Source organism: Phascolarctos cinereus, unplaced genomic scaffold, assembly GCF_003287225.1.
Source record: "Phascolarctos cinereus isolate Bilbo 61053 unplaced genomic scaffold, phaCin_HiC Scaffold_3;HRSCAF=262, whole genome shotgun sequence".
Taxonomy (NCBI): domain Eukaryota; kingdom Metazoa; phylum Chordata; class Mammalia; order Diprotodontia; family Phascolarctidae; genus Phascolarctos; species Phascolarctos cinereus.
Window position 1 is genome coordinate 92,255,612 of NW_027555736.1, and position 16,873 is coordinate 92,272,484.

At 36.8% G+C, this 16,873-nt stretch overlaps 2 protein-coding genes across 2 annotated transcripts in view; one reads left to right on the forward strand and one right to left on the reverse strand.

Annotated features, from left to right (window-relative positions):
• The window catches only part of PDZD8 (PDZ domain containing 8), a 77,366-nt gene extending 71,481 nt beyond the window's left edge, over nucleotides 1–5,885 (forward strand). Inside the window, 1 exon segment of the mRNA XM_020988174.2 lies at nucleotides 988–5,885. Within this exon segment, the coding sequence (XP_020843833.1) occupies nucleotides 988–3,140 (2,153 nt within the window). The 3' untranslated portion in view covers nucleotides 3,141–5,885.
• A 1,041-nt stretch (nucleotides 5,886–6,926) lies between these two features.
• Nucleotides 6,927–16,873, reverse strand: part of SLC18A2 (solute carrier family 18 member A2) — a 45,738-nt gene continuing 35,791 nt past the window's right edge. The window contains exons 13-16 of the mRNA XM_020988175.2: nucleotides 15,448–15,511; nucleotides 12,750–12,869; nucleotides 12,481–12,614; nucleotides 6,927–9,407 (exon numbers count right to left, since the gene is read on the reverse strand). Of these exons, the coding sequence (XP_020843834.1) occupies nucleotides 9,303–9,407; nucleotides 12,481–12,614; nucleotides 12,750–12,869; nucleotides 15,448–15,511 (423 nt within the window). The 3' untranslated portion in view covers nucleotides 6,927–9,302. The remainder of the gene's footprint in view (nucleotides 9,408–12,480; nucleotides 12,615–12,749; nucleotides 12,870–15,447; nucleotides 15,512–16,873) is intronic.

Genomic DNA, 16,873 nt, shown 5'->3' on the forward strand with positions numbered 1-16,873 from the left:
AATTTGTTTAGTCATTCTCCACAGCACCTGCTTGGTGTCCAATTCTTTGCTACTCCTAAAAGGTCTGCTATAGATACTTTGTTGTTCATGACACATTTCTTTCTGCCTTTGTCTTCCTATGTATGCCTAGCAAAGGGATCTCTGGGTCAATTTAGTCATTTTTTAAAAGCATAACTCTAATTTCTGTTTTCTTTGGAATAGACCAATGATTTCCTTGGCATAGCCAGTTTAAGAAAAAAAACCCTTTTACTAAAGAAAGTCATCTGCTTTTCAACTTACAGTTTTAAAGCATTGTCTGGGGTGCTGGGAGCTTAAATGATTTGTATAAGGCCACATAACCAGCATCTGTCACAGGTAGGATTTGAACGTAGGCCTCCCCGACTCAATGGCCAGCTCTCTATCCACTACCCCATCCTACCTCTAGATTTCATGTTCCTTTCTAAAATGATCATACCAACTCATGGCTCTACCACAGTATTAGTGTGATTGTCTTCCCACAGCCTCTCCAACACTGACTATTTCCAAAATTTGTGATATTTGCCAATATTCTGGGTGTCAAATAAAACCTCGAGATGTTTTGATTTGCGTTTTTCTTATAATTAGTGATTTAAAGCAGTCTTTTCACTGGCATCTAATAGTGTGTAATTCTTTTGAGAACTTTTTGTTTATATCCTTTGGCCACTTATCCCTTTCTCTCAATACATTTTAAGAAGTAAAATAATTCTGAGTATATGTTTGGTTTGAAAGAGTATAAATTCTCAACTGTTTGCTTATTTGTATTTTGATATTGAATAGGGTGGCACTAAATCTATAATTTCAGAAAAATCTATCCCAAGGCCAAATAAGTTTTCTTTAATTATCTGAGCCCATGCATCCCTCAATTAATGCAAATAATCAAAAGTTGACTATAATATTTATAGTAGATTGAAATGATTCTCGTGGCAGTAATTTACTGTTTTTTTGTTTGTTTGTTTTTATCTTAAATAGGAGTTAAAATCACATCTACAATCCAAGTGTTAAAGCTCATTAAGCAAGCAGGTGACAGAGTGATGGTGTATTATGAAAGGCCTGTTGGTCAGAGTAATCAAGGATCAGTAGTACAGGATAGTTTTACACCAGTGGAAGATAATAGTCTTCTGGCAAATTCATATCAACCGAATTTTGAAGAAGACATAGCTAGCCTTGTAGAGGATATTGATAACAAAGATATAGATTTAGAATTTGAAGATTTGGCATGTGATGTCAAGGTACAAAATGAATCCAAAGATGAGATTCCATCAGTAAGTCAGAGTCCCAAGCGAAGTTCAGCACAAGTTAATAAGTCTTATGGATCTGTCTCACCAATTTTAAGCCGTAAACCATCAAGTTACGTGGTACCACGAAGTTCTCAAGTCAAAGATGCACCCAAATTAGTGACACATAGGGTCTCTGAAACCTTAGACCCAGCACAACAGTCAGCAAGAGCATCACAGACATCTCTTCTTAAGCCTTCTGTGTCACCCAGGCCACAAATGAAATCTGTTCCACCCTCTACTCAAAGCCAGACAGAATTAGACATACTTGTTGAAAAAACAGAGAAGCCACCTTCTCTTCCACAAACAGAAAAACTCCCAGAAAAGTTAGTGACAAATATTAATCATACAGAAGATGCATCCATGTCAAAGCCATCTGTGGTAAAGCAGGAAGTGGTAAAAGACCCAGTTTCAGACAGTGCTAATAAGGACAGTGCAGATGACCAAACATGGGAATCAGCAGAAATTCTTTATCATCATAAAGTAGGTAAATGGACAAGAAAGAAGGGAACTTGTATATTTGACATAGAAGACTGCCATAAGTACCTGAATGTTGCATTGTGGTGCAGAGATCCTTTCAAGGTGGGGGGTCTCATCTGCTTAGGACATGTTAGTGTAAAACTGGAAGAGATTGCTTTAGGGTGTTTAGCTACTTCAAACTTGGACTATTTTACAAAATTCAGATTGAATCCTCCAAAACCTAAAGCTATGGTTACTAGAACTGCATTGCGAAATCTGAATATGCAAAAGGGATTCAATGAAACATTTTGCTTTGGTGACATTACTATGCATTTCAAATACTTGAAAGAAGGAGAATATGAACAATATGTGAATCTTATGGAGAAGGAAAAAGAAAGCAATTTGATAGAGGATGTTCCTGCCCTTATTAAAGATGAATATTTTCTTGGACAGATGAATTTTGCAGAAAATAAACATTGTTTCCAAGACACTCAATTCCAGAATCCAACATGGTGTGATTATTGTAAGAAGAAAGTTTGGACTAAAGCAGCTTCCCAGTGCATATTTTGTGCTTATGTTTGCCACAAAAAATGTCAAGAAAAATGCTTTTCTGAGACTCCTCTTTGTGTGGGACCTGAGAAGCAAATGGACCGGATCTTGAAAAACTTGCGGATAGAAGGGCAAGAAAATATCATAGGAATGTCTTCTAATAAATCAGTTGGTAAAAGTACAGGTATAACAAGGCATTTATGGAATACTAGCTCTCGTATCTTAAGCTTGCGTCAAAGCGTTAGAAGAAACCAAGGTGAACAAATTGCTGAATTGGTAGAACCCTCACCCAAGCTAACACCAAACACTTCTGATAATGAAGGCAGTGATACAGAAGGTTTTGGTCCAAATAGTCCTTCCAAGCGGGTAGGCAGCTCAGGAATCAAATTGGCAAGGAAAGAAGGAGGCCTAGATGACAGTGTCTTCATCGCAGTTAAAGAAATTGGCCGTGACCTTTATAGGGGTTTACCTAATGAGGAAAGATTCCAGAAGCTAGAATTCATGTTAGATAAACTGCAGAATGAAATTGACCAGGAGCTGGAACACAACAATTCAATTGCTAGAGAAGAGAAAGAGGCAACCGACTCAAAGAAAAAAGCACTCCTTTCGACTGCCTTGACTAAATCAGGTGAAAGACTACAAGCTTTAACACTTCTTATGATACACTACAGAGCAGGTATTGAAGATTTAGAACTAGAAACTCTGTCTTTATATCAAACCAAAAAAGTGGCTACAGATGATGCAGAAGAAGACCTCGATAATGAAATATGTGAACTAATGGAGGCTCAACCTTTTGACAGCATATCAGATGAGTTATTTGACTCATCTGAACCTCTGTAGTATACTGTTTGCCTATTTAACCTTCCAAACAATTTCGGGAAAAGAATTGCACTTACTAAAATACATCAGATACACCCCCATTTAAACACTCTTATAATATGTATGGCCTGCTTCTCCACATTTATTTGCCTGTCTTAACAAAAAATGATAGTTGTTTTCTTTCCCCCCAGCAAAATGTATGACCTTTTGACTTGGCTAAATTGGTTGATTTGGATTGTATTATAACATGGTTTTTGGGTTAATACTAGTAATTTATTTTTACTAATTTATTTCTAACTTTTTCTATTATGGAAACTAACATTTCATGTTGATGTTCTTTTCCTTTTTGTTTCTGAATCAGTGTTAAATAGTATACTGTCAGAATTCTTAAAATGTTTTAATTTACATCATGGTGATAGTTATGAACTTGCTGCATGCCCGAACTGATAATACAGCAATCATTGAAGGAATAGGTTTTGATATTTTTGATCGTGTTACATTTATTTTTGTCTCAAATTGGTTGTAGGATGTTTTCTTGATGGGGGGATGGGTGTGGGTAGAGGAACAATGGGTGATATTTGTTGGAGGTGAATTTGGATTGGGTTTTTTTTGGGGGGGAGGAGGTTGGCCAAACGTTATATGAAAGCAAACACTGTGGCTTTTATTTTGTCTACGATTATTTAGTAAAGATATTATATATGATGTTGCTTGCTTTCTATGCTGTTGTTTTAAAAAATGTTCTTTTCAAAAGTTGTGCAGTTGAATTTTGGCAGTGTTAAGACCCAGTTCAGTGCTTTCTTTGAAGAGCTAGCACTGTTGAAATACAGAAAGTAAAAGGTACAATTTGATGCATTTGGTCAAGAATTTCTAGCCAGGTCACTAACATTTTTTGCCTGTCAGGTTAAGAATTTTAAAATTATGAAAAATATAACCAATAGATCTTTGATATTTAACCTTTCAAAATGTTGATGCTTTACCTTTTATAGATTGGTGTATTTGCTAAAAAGCATTTAAAGTTCTAAACATTTAGACACTTAAAAATCTTTATCCTGCAGAAAGTAAGATATGTAAAAGAATGTCACGTTTCAGAAGACTGTAAAGAAGTTGGGTTGGCAATGGTGTTTTGTTTTAGAAACAGGTTTATGTTTGTACTGAAGAAGGCTTTGGGGAAGAGCATTGTACAGAAACATGTTTGATCCATCACCTGTCTCCTCTATCACAAAATTTCATTTAGACCAATGGAATGGATGTTCTCATTCAGAATGCTTTTATGTAACATAGGTAGAATTGGGGCCACTTCTCTAAAAAGAAGACATGAGATGATCGTGGAGTCAGATCAGCCGTCCTTACTACCATGTAATGGACAGGAGATGTATATGTATTCTCTTTCTCTATCTCTCCCCTTCTCATCCCCTCCCTCCCTGCTCTCTCTTAAAATATTTTGAATGTTTTAGCTTTTTGCATATGTAGAAATCATATATGCATATTTTCTTCCCTGTGGGTAGGTACTTTACAAGAGAATTGGTTTTTAGAACTTACTGGAATTTAGACTGACTATAAAACAAGTTAAAATTTACAGATAGTTTATGTATGATGGCTTCTAAAGCTCACTGGCCCAGGAGGTGAAACCTGAGTTTTAGTCCAAGCATTTCAACTAATAAGCTCTGTGACCTTAGGCAAATCACATAACCTCTCTGTGCCTCAGTTTCCCCATCTGTAAAATGGGTTTGTAACACCTGCCCTGTCTACCTCACAGGATTGTTGTGAGGAAAACATTTGTGTATGGGAGAACATTTAAAAGTAAAGTATACAAATGAAAGATGGTTATTGTTATTAGCCTAATGAGGCAACAATCCAGGGGGAAAGGAAAGGGGGAAACACAAAGATACAGACTGCTACTTCACTCTCACAGTGAACTATTGCTATCCTTCATGAAACTTTTAATAATTGCAAGGTGTTTAGGACATGAAATCTTTTGTTAGCCAAGTGTGTGAAAAAGATATTCCAAGTTTTTAAAAGGCCTGTTCTGTAATGAAAAAAAAAATACTGTTGCAGATACAAATTTCCTTAAAAGTTCACATACACTATAAATTACTCAATAATTCAAATTCAGAATGAAATTCTGACCTATTTTTGGCTTCTAAAAATAGCTTACCATCGATGAGCAACAGGGCTGTGGGTCTTTTTAGTGACTATGATCATGGTAATACCATGGTAATTTTAATTGACATCCAAGAATTCCATCAGATCTCTGCCTGGTTTAAGGGAGCTGTAGAAATAACAGAAAACTGTGGGTTCCTGAAAATCCATGCAAGTTTTGAAAGTATTTAACCATGTAGAACAATGACTACAGAAAGCCTAGATAAAATCTTATTTATATGATGCTGCTAATGATATATGTAAAATATAGATTTAATGTAGTGCAATGTTTTTTATATACACTGGGTAAAGGGGACTGCTGTTCTATATTTGAGGGGAGGGTGAAGCAACAATCCAGTCAATCTAAGTTATATGACATGAAGTTCCAGAGGGAAAAATTATAATACATTACATTACTGATGTGTAATCTTTGCTGCCATGCTATGTTATCAGTAGCTAAAAAATAATAATAAAGACTACCACAGAAAACAAGAATATTTTTATTTTTGTGACATCTAGAGAGTTGGTAGGTATTGCATATTTCCAAGATTGCTTCCTACTAGAATTTTGTCATGAAAACAAGCATTTATAAAGTCTGATTTCTTTAAATAAAGCTATCATTTTTAAGCTGCTTAAAAGTTTTTTTTTTAATATACAATATATTACTGTCGAAATCCTGGAGAATTTATGTATACCTCCACTATATACAAGTAAGGAGAATATTTAGCTTAATTTTTCTAAGGTATTATTGAACCTAAATCAATAAAAGTGAAATTTTAACACCATTTTCAGATGTCACATAATCTTTATATTCAAAACTTTTATAACTTAATTGTTAATTTGCTTGGCCTCCAAATTACTAATCTTGCATGATATTTATATTCCTTAATTCTTAATTGAGGTGTGCAGATAGATTCCTGTGGTTCCAAGATGAAGACATTTTACCACAGGGGAGGGACTCCTAAATATTAGATGTTTAGCTGCAAATAGCCTGGATTTTTTTTTTCTGTTCTGAATGTTAGTATCTAAAGAGTTTATCCAAAAGATCTGAAAAGCTTTGCATCATTCTCCCTAGCCTCAATCTTCACTTTTAATATCATTATGCCATTACAGCCATAAGAAATGCCCTATTCCTAATTAAAAGCTTATATTGCCATCTCCCCCTCAGATTAGCATTACTTTTTATTAAAAGTTAGATATTGTAATCACAAAATCATGCAGCAGCTAATAAATATTCACTGATCTTTTTGTACCAAGTCATATGTTGACAATGAACACAGTAGTTCAGATCTGTGTCTTTTGCCTCTCAACCTTTGTCTTAATTGTGCTGCTCAGTAAAGAGATCACATTTTAATGATCAGATTATATGAGCCCTAAGATCATGGAATAAACCAATCCAAATCCAGACACCCACATGCAGGAGAGATTCCAGGAGGAAATATGTGTGGCCAAAATGAAGTTACTCATTTAAAAATCTTCCCAGTGTCAAAAATAAATGGGGCAGCTAGGTGGCGCAGTGGATGGAGCACCAGCTCTGAAGTCAAGAGGACCCGAGTTCAAATCTAGCCTCAGACCAAACGCTTGACACTTACTAGTTGTGTGACCTTAGGCAAGTCACTTAACCCCAATTGCTTAAAAATTAAAAAAAAAATGCAAACAGGCATAGTATAGCATTCAGAGCTCATTTATTGTTGATTAAACATGAATTTAACATGTACACTCATGCCTCTGAAAAAAGAGACTTGTCACTACTGCCTCATCATAAGCTTCTTGTGCTTTTATCAGCACAATTGTTTAACCAGTTACAAACGTGATACCTGCTTTTGTTCCAAGTACAGTCATAGGGAGAGGGATATTTTGTTTATACATGTTATGATACATACACATATGTATTTAGTGCATCTTTTATTCTGGTAAATAATTAGAAATGCACCCCTCTTTTCAGGTCTCACCAATCTGAAATATTTGAATTCTTTTTAATTAACTTCTTTTACTTTCTTAGTTGGAATTTTTCATTCTCCTCAAGTGGCTGTCTTCTGTCCCCAGACTATAAGTGATAGAAGTCCTGTTGACTAGTTCTCTTAAGAAAATTAAGTATATCTGCTGAAGTATAGTTCTTTGTCTTTGTGCTGCCTTCAAATAACCCATGAAAGTTTATGGGTGTTTTTGGCCCACTCCTGTGTGTAGCCAGTTACACATGTAGAATTAGAGAATTTATGATGACCTTTAGTGTTAGCCCCAACCAAGGTTTGCCTGGGCTGTTTTCAGAGCCAACATAGGTAGCCCTATGGCAGTACATACTTAGGTAACTTGTTCTGTTTGAGTATGTCATACATAGAAACTGGACTTTTAATCAGATGGAACTACCTTGATAAGATCTCCATAAGGTAAATGGGAGTGAGTGTAATTGGTAATCTCTTAATAAGAAATGATGAAATCAGAGGTATGTTTTGCTTTTTAACTACTTGCCCTTTGATCTGTCGGTAACATAGAATTTTCTAACAACCAGTAACTAAGGTTTGGCTACTTTTGTTTGCTTTACTATCACAAAATTGTAAAATTAGTCACTACCATCATTTCAGATGTATACTACAACATTGATATATGGTACTCTAAATACACTTTGCACAGTTTACAAAACCATACGTAAGCAAATCTCTACTGTTAGACAAAATGTGCTGTTACTTTGAAAAAAGGCACATAGTTTAATTCACACGTGAAATCCTACATTACACTGCATGAAATGAATGTTGATGCTTGTTGAATCTTTGTAGACAGCTCGGTTTTATTTTTATTTCTTCCAGTTGTGATATGTGAATGGACCCTCCTCTGCACCTAATTGTGCTAGCTTCATTACATTGAGGCTTTGGATATAGATCATTCCATTTTTATTTCCCCTCCATTTTAAATTGTATTTTTTTCAAGCAAATCAGTTATATAAACATTTCAGATGTATAGAAAACACTGAAGTTGCAAGCAAACCAAAATTTAATATCCTACTACTATGAGACAGTGTTGTTCTAAAGAGATTGAAGATATCTGAGATTTTGGTTAGGTTTTTTTTTAAGCAAATATTTATCATTCAGGCTTCTTTTAGTATTTTGTACTAAAAGTTCATCTGTCAGGTCATGGATGAACAATCTAAATTGTGTAAGTTGAGTACACTTACATAACTTAACACCCTCCATGAAATCTTTATCCAACAAAGGTCTAGTAAACATTAACAGAAGTTTTAAAAATAATACCAGTGTATATTTGCTGGTATTTTTGTCTTCCTTTTTAACAAAAGTTCTTTTTAATTGAGTCTATGATTACCACCAAAATCCTATTGAATAAAAATAGCTTTACATTAATACCTCTTTCCCAAAACATTGTATAGGTAGTTACATGGAAAAGTAATGCCAATGTGACTTCACATATATGCCAAAAAAGTGATTGACAAGTTCTGGTAACAACCTTAACTTAAAAAACGACACTTTCCAAAGAATTTCAGTTTCATTTCCCCAACCAGTTTTTACCTTGTATGTGCATACTACAAGTTCCAGTGCAATTCAGCGCTATTCATTCAGGATAACTTATTGAAATAATTATTGGATTGGTTCTATTCTTTGGACATTGAATGGTTTTTGCATTGTTGGGATAGACTAGATAACGCGCTGTATGTTCATACACATTACCAGTAATGATTCAGAAAAAATAGAAAATCTTTTGCTAAGTGTTCAGGAATGTAAGTTTAAAAAATTATACTTGATTAAGATTCAACTATTTATACAGATTTACACTACAGCTTAATAAAAATATATTGTATAATATTTAACAAAATTAAATGCATAAAATAAACTTTTCAACACTATACAAACCCCTAGAAAAGCTTTTTCTTTATAAGGCTGTTAGCAATCTCATAACATTGGGAAAAAAAATGTTTTTAACCTTTGGTTTCTTTACTACACCATTAGCATACAGTACAACTAAGAGTTTTTGATAAGCCATTTCACAGGAAACACTGCGTTGTATACAATAGAATACTCATGGCTTTTGAAGTTGTCAGTCACTTTCAGATTCTTCATCATCAACTGTTGGATATGACTGAATGTTGTTCTGTGTGTACATTTTTGTTTTAATTGGGCAGTTGTGATCCATGAGTATTGCCTAAAAGAAGTATGTAGTATTAATCTTTGAGTTGTTTTTGTTATGTAGCCTGTAATTTTGCTATTATAATTCTGAGTTTTAGAAGTACTCTTAATTTGCAAATTCTTTTTAGTAAGGAGCCAGTTAGCCTGGAACCTCTAGCAGTCAGTGGGTGCCCAAACCAAGTGTCTGCTCTTAATGATAGCATTTATTTAGCCTTTTAAGGTTGCAGTGCACTTAATGTTGACACAATTTTTCCTCACGATAACCTTGTATGAGGGTAGGTGATATTATCCCCATTTTACTGGAAAAGAAACTAATGCCTTGCCCAGAGTCACATAGCTTTAATAAGTGGCTGAGGCAGGATTCAAACGCACATCTTCCTTATCCCAAGTCCAGTGCTGTAACCAGTGCAGCACCCACTACCTTTCAAAAGTATTCAAAGACTTCAGGCAAAAGAATGGTTTCTAGAGCCTGAAAGCTCTTCATATGACTTAATTAGACCCATCAAAATGAGGGTTGGTAGCCAACAACCCATAAAACAGTAAGGTATTTATCCTGGGAATGCAAGTTAGGGTAAGTTTTGTACTATGCTTAGAATGTTAGAATTAGAGGGGCAACTAGGTGGCAGAGGGGATAGAGTGCTGGGCCTGGAGTCAGGAAGACTCATCGAGTTCAAATCTGGCCTCAGACACTAGCAATGTGACTGTGAAAAGTCACTTAGCCCTGTTTGCCTTAAACCGCTGGAGAAAGAAATGGCAAACCACTCCTGTATCTTTGTCAAGAAAACCTCAAATGGGGTCATGAAGAGTTGGACACAGCTGAACCAAAATGTTGTGGAATCTTGGAACTGGAAGAAGACTTAGGAGACTATCCAGTCTAGTCCCCTTCTTTTACAGAAGAAGAAACAGATCCAAAAAGGGGAACGATTTGCCTCTTAAGACACGGGGTTAATGTTAGGAACAAATCTGGACTCTGGGTCATGTTAAGTCCATTATGGGCATTTGGTGCCACACTGACTTCCCTGTTTTGCCTAGGAATGTGTTTCGCAAAGCTTTTCTACCTGACTTAGAGTCAGCATAGCATAGTAAATTTAGTGCTGGTCTTGGAATTAGAAAGACCTAAAGTTGGATCCTGCCTCACACAATTATTAGCTGGGTCACTGAGCAGGTCATTTCATCTAATAAGACTCAATTTTCTTCTGTGTAAAATGGGGGTAATAATAGTAACTTTCATAGGGGCAATGTGAGGATCAAATGAGATAATATATTTAAAGCATGTAGCATAGTGTCTGACATGGGGTGCTTAATAAATGCTTGTTGAAAGACAACCCATGAACTTCTGGAGGCTAGTACTCCTTCCACCACATTGCTAGCTTCTACCTGCAGATGACTAATCTGCATACCCACCTATCACACATTGGGGCCAATACAATTTTTATCTTTGGTCCACACCTATGATTTCATTGATGTTAGGTACTTGTGGTATGGAAACTTCTCCCACCAAACAATTCATGTGTAACCTACAGTCTCAGAGAATTGTCCAGGGGAACTGAGAGTCCCTTGGTCACATAGATTGCATATGACAGGCAGAGCTAGAGTCCAGGTCTTTCTGACTCCAAAAAGCCAGGGCTGTGCTATGCCACACTCTCTGGGAGGGCCAATACCACATTTTTTAAAAAAAATAATACCTTTTTGGAGGAGGGCAAGAATAACAGCAAAGGGTGGGGGGTGGGGAAAGAACAATATAGTGTTCCCAGAAAGCCATTTTCAGTTTAATCTGTCAAAAATCTAAATAAATCCTTAGCAAGATGAGTCATTAAAGACTTGGGATGTGCCACTTACTGCCCATAATTAGAGGCTGGCATAATGGCATCATTTGAGTCTGCAAATCAACAGCTGCTACTTGTGTCTCAGCAGGAAGGAGTGGAGTAGAGAATGACAGGAAATAATGAACTTGGGCGATGAGGGGGAGACAGTAGTGCCACAGAAAAATTGATTATTAAACACTTGAAAAAAATCCAATGTTGACAAGTTTAGACATTCAGGATTGAAATGAATAGCTGCAAAATCCAGGAGAAGGAAAACAGGAGTGAGAATACATGCCTTAAGGTTTGTTGGTTGTAGGCTTGCAATGTAGCTGAAGGCACTGGCCTTCATTCCTGAGTTCCTGTCATTAGACATCAAGTACTCTGTGTGTGCCAGACACTGTGCTAAGTGCACAAAGACCTCCCACAAATAACAATAACAATAATAATAATAATATTCATGCCCTCCAGTCTTATGAGGAAACAACAAATTTAGATAACACACACATATATGACCAAGAATGATACAGAAATCACTTCTAGGGCTTCCCATTTTATTTTCGAAGCTTGTTACTTATTCAGCCTTACCTGTTAAGAAGTGGTTGAGTTGTTTTGTTTTGTTTTGTTTTCCCCTTATATGGAGCTGAAATCTGCCTGCCACTTTCATCCATTGCTCCTAATACTGAGGTCTAAACTATAGCCTTAACTGGTGGGATACAAGTGGTTGAGTAATTGGGAGTTGTTCTGGTAATAACCCAATTCATTGAAATGAGACAACTTCCTTGGAGCTTTCAGCTAAAACGCCATGAAGGAAGTAAGGCCATTTCATGTTCTGGAGGTTTCCATTCCAAAGGAGATGAATGTGTTTTACATTTAAGTCATGAGATTGCAGTTGAGAACTGTCTGCTAGGATTATTATTAGTTTGTCCAACCCTTTTATTTTCAGATGAAGAAAAGATGGCCTAGGGAAGGGCAGTGGCTTGCCCAAAGTCACCAAAGCTGGAAATAAACATGACTCAGTAGAAATAGCGTTGTTCTTAAAAGACATGGTACCACCATGTGACTGTGGGCAAGGCAACCTCTGTGAACTGATTATAAAAATAAAAATAGCGTTTGCACTGCCTACCTCAAAGCTTTTTTTGAGAAAAGCTCTTTAACTTTACAATGATATGTAAATATAAACTTAAAACTTTATCAGCCAACTCTTACTACTCTAGTATTCCTTCCATTATAAGAGTTTCATGCTAGCAATCAGAAAATACTCCATCACATTCTAAAATTTCTTACCATTTTTTCTTCCTTGGCAGGTGGACTTCGAAGGAAAAAGCAGAGAGGGGCAAAGAGAATGTCAATGATCCCAATAATTGTCATGAGCCATGGGAACCCAATTGCCTTTGCGATGGCCCCACCAACAGAAGGGCCTTTTAGGAAATAGAAAATTAGAGAGCTCCCTAAAAATGTTGTACTCAACAAGATGTACAATTTTCAAAGTTATATTTTACACTATTAAATAATTCAATCCATTTTAAGTACTTAGGAAAACACTATATCCTTACCCAATGCAAACCCCATGCAAAAGGCAACATCCGCGATGGCATATACACTCCCATAGACAGAGACATGGCGCAGGTCTACCAGGTAGCCCATGATGGGCATCATGGAGGAATCCACCATTCCTGCCAATAATTCAGAGAAATATGCAAAAAACTTTACCTTCTGGATTTTAACATCAGGAGATGGCTAAGTTGCGGGTTTTAACATCAAGAGGCAGCTAAGTGGTACAGTAGACAGAGCCCTGGGCCTGGAGCTTGGAAGACCTGTGCTCGAATTTGACTTCAGACACACACTAGCTGTGTCCCTGGGCAGCTACCTTGACCTCTGTCACAGTTTCATCATCTATGAAATGGTGATAACAGCAACCTACCTTCTAGGGTGGTTGTAAGGATCAAATGAGACTATATTTGTAAAGCACTTAGCACAGTGTCTGGCTCATAGTAGGTACTTAATAAATGCGTATTTATTTCAACATATGTGAGTGGCCAACAGGGAACTTCCTCTTGTAAAGGAATGCCTTCTTTTAGCTCAGGAATCACTACCTAAGCCAACTTTTAAAAAAATTAATACTAAAATAGGTTTTCAGGCCAGGTTTGCTAGGGCTGTACTCTCCTGAGGCAAGAGTAATAAGAGTCACTAATGCTGAAGCTACAAGCTGCTTCAGGCATGGCTGTCCTTTCTTTGTTATTAGTGGACCTAGCTATCATTGGAAAGAACGCTGTTCATAGTCCTTTGACCTTTACAACCCACCATTGGGCATATACCTCAAGGAGGTCAATGAGAGAAAGATCGTATATATAACAAATATTCAGAGCTGTACTTTTAGTGTTAACACCACTCCCCACTCTTCCCCTCTCTGCCAACAATAACCCTGGAAATAAAACAGATGTCTATTAATTGGGAATCACAGACCACATTATGGCTTGTGAATGTAGTGGAAAAGGATCACGTATGTAGAAATGGAAGGGACTTAGGATATCAAAAGAAAGGTGATATAACTTGCCAAAGGGCCTATGGGTAAGAGTTAAGTGGCAAAGCCAGGATTTGAATTCAAATACTGTTTATCTCAAGTCCAGTAACCTTTCTACTCTGCCACACTAGCTCAATATGATGGTTCCATAAAAATTATCAATGTTAGGAATTCACAGGAGCTTATTACATGAAAATTTTGGATGAACTGATGCAGAGAGAGGGAAGAAGGTAGAACCAAGAAAATAACAAAAGCCACATAATTACAACAGAATATGAGAGTCACCCTACATTGTTACTAAACATCCATCTGCAGTGGCTGATACGCTCCTATCAACAGAGGTGTGGTACAGGAGTACAAGGAAGCCAATTACTTACGATGACCAACTCAGGTGCCAGGGAAAAGAGGAAGCAGCCTCTGTCCTCTTGGCAGAGGACTACAGAGGCTAATGAGGCATATATGCTATAAGACACAGTTAATTCATTAGGGTGACTTTTTTTTTCATTGTAAAGAGAGCTTTCAGTGTGTTGAGAAATATATTGGGAAATTATTCTGATTGGTTTTTGAGGCACAAAAAAGGTGTTGAGGGTGGTGGTGGAGTAGGGAGAACACTAGATTCTAGGGAGCAGAAGTCTTGGGCTTGAGTCTCATTTCTATCATTTGTCAGTTGCATGACCTTCGGCAAGTCACATCTTTGTGGTCCTATTTCTTTTGACCTGTAAAATTGGTTTGATAATACTATATACTCTGAAATGTTTTAGTAAGGATCAAGTGAGAATAATGTTTGTAGCAGTACTTTGGAGAGTCTAAAACCCTATGTAAGTGTTCCGTTACTATTATCATTATCATTCTCTTTGCCTTTTCTTTGATTTGTTCTATCTTTCCCTATATCTCTTATTGGTTCCCATGGATCTCTTATTTCTGAGCTCTTGTTAAGCCCCCAAGTTATCTGTGTTCTCCTCAGTTTCCTCCATTTCTGAGCCTCACTTTGTGCGCATGCCCTGCTTGCCTGGTCTCAGCTCTGGAAGGGGTCGCCTCAACTTTAGAGTATATAATTGATGCCACCTTGGTAGTAATGAATTTTCGTGTCACTTCTATAGAAAATGAAACTACAGTATAGCCCAAATCTTTCATTTCTGCTCTTGTCCCAGTACTTATTTCAGCACAGTTACATTTATCATAAATGTTCTGTGTGATTATATCCATAGAGTATTATATTCTTCCAAATTCAGTGGCAGGAACTCCCTAATCTTACTTTCTGTAATGCTAATGCTACAATATTGGATGCCTTTGGCCACAAAAATACTCATCAACTGAGGCCCTTTCTGAGTCAATGTGTAATTTTAGTTCTAAATCTTGCCATGAAACACGCTCTTGAATTTGATACTGGGACTCATATAAGCAAGCTTGTTCACAGATATAGAGTGTACAGATGTGCTCTGTGGAAGATATTACCCTGTTTACCCAGAGTCAACAGCAGAGTGTCAGTTTGCCTTCTGTAAATATCATCCTTTTGCAAAAAAATGGTTTTCATAAAGAAAATGACTAAAATCTGGAAGTAGGTCCCTTTCATATGGGTAAACTGCACATTATATTTGAGCCTTAAGCTACTGCCCGTCTAATCTTAAGCTTCTAGAATGTTTTAGGCTACTATCAGAATGAGAACAAATATTTTCAAGCACAGGTAACCAATAAATGTTATATTTCTGCAGAAAGCTTATATGACTTACCAATTGCGAAACCAACTCCAAAATTTGGTGCGATCAGTCCATAAATGTTTTTTGCAAATGGTACCTCAAAAAAAAAATTGGTTACATATTTTTTTTAAATCATGCTATTTCATTCTATACTATTAGGCTTATTTTAGGGAGGCATTAACATTTCTTTTGAAACCTGATGTGCTTATTTGCTTACAAGTAATTGGGAAGGATAATAAGAATCTGAATCATAATAGAACATTAGCAATCATCTAGATTATCCTCCTCATTTTTTTTTGGCTAGCCAATGGGGTTAAGTGACTTGCCCAGGGTCACACAGCTACTAAATGTTATGTGTCTGAGGCCGGATTTGAACTCAGGTTCTCCTGAATCCATGGCCGGTGCTCTATCCACTGCACCACCTAGCTGCCCCTACCCTCCTCATTTTACAGGTGAGTAAACTGAGGACTATGGAAGTGAAATTATTTGCCCAAGGTCACACAGTTATCAAATCCCTAATCACAGCATTTGAGAGCTAGAAAGGGTTATATAAATAAGACACACTTTTCGGCTCCTTAAACATAGAAAGCAAGGTTAAAAAGACAACTTAATTCTAGTTAGTTTTCCAACAAGGGTGATCAAACTCTGTGTTAGTAATAGCAGTAATTATTTTATCCTAGAAAGGGAGGATTAGCTCAGTATTTCCTCCTATTTTGTCATAAAAAGTATCATTCATTGTCATTTTTATTACAAAAATTCAGTAATAAATCAATACACATTTATTAAACATCTACAAAGTACTGGCCACTGGAACAAGAGCAGTCCCTGACCTGAAGGAACTTATATCCTATTAAGGTCATCAGTATGATTATCTGTGTGATAATACAGAATATTATGTCTTTCATCTCCATGGCAACACAGGCATTAGGCTTCTAAAATCAATAGAGTAGTTTTGGGAGGAAGGGCACTAGCAGCCAGGGTGATGGTAGAGTCAGGAACGTTTTCATGTAGAAGGAAGTGCTTGAGCTGAGTGTTGAAGAAAACAAGGGATTCTAAAAGACAGAAGTGAAGAAAAGGTGTGTTCCATGCATAGGGTACTGTTGGAACAAAGGTATGGAGATGGGAAATTGGCTGCATCACAGAGTGTATTGAGGGGAGTAATGTATACCAAGGCTGGCAAGGTAGGATGGGATTAGGTGTGAAGGCCTTTAAATGCCAAATAGATATTCAAAGCAATAAGGAGCTACTAGAGTTTACACAATCGGATCTGTGCTTGAGGAAAAGAATTTTGGCAGCTGTGCAGAGGATAGATTGGAAAAGAGAGAGACTTATAGCAGTGAAACCGATGAGAAGATTGACAGTAGTCCAGGATTGGAGAGCCTGAACCAAGTTGTTGGTGCTGTAAGTACAGTACTGAGTAGGAGCCACATGCTAGAGGTGTAGGCGATACAACTGACAA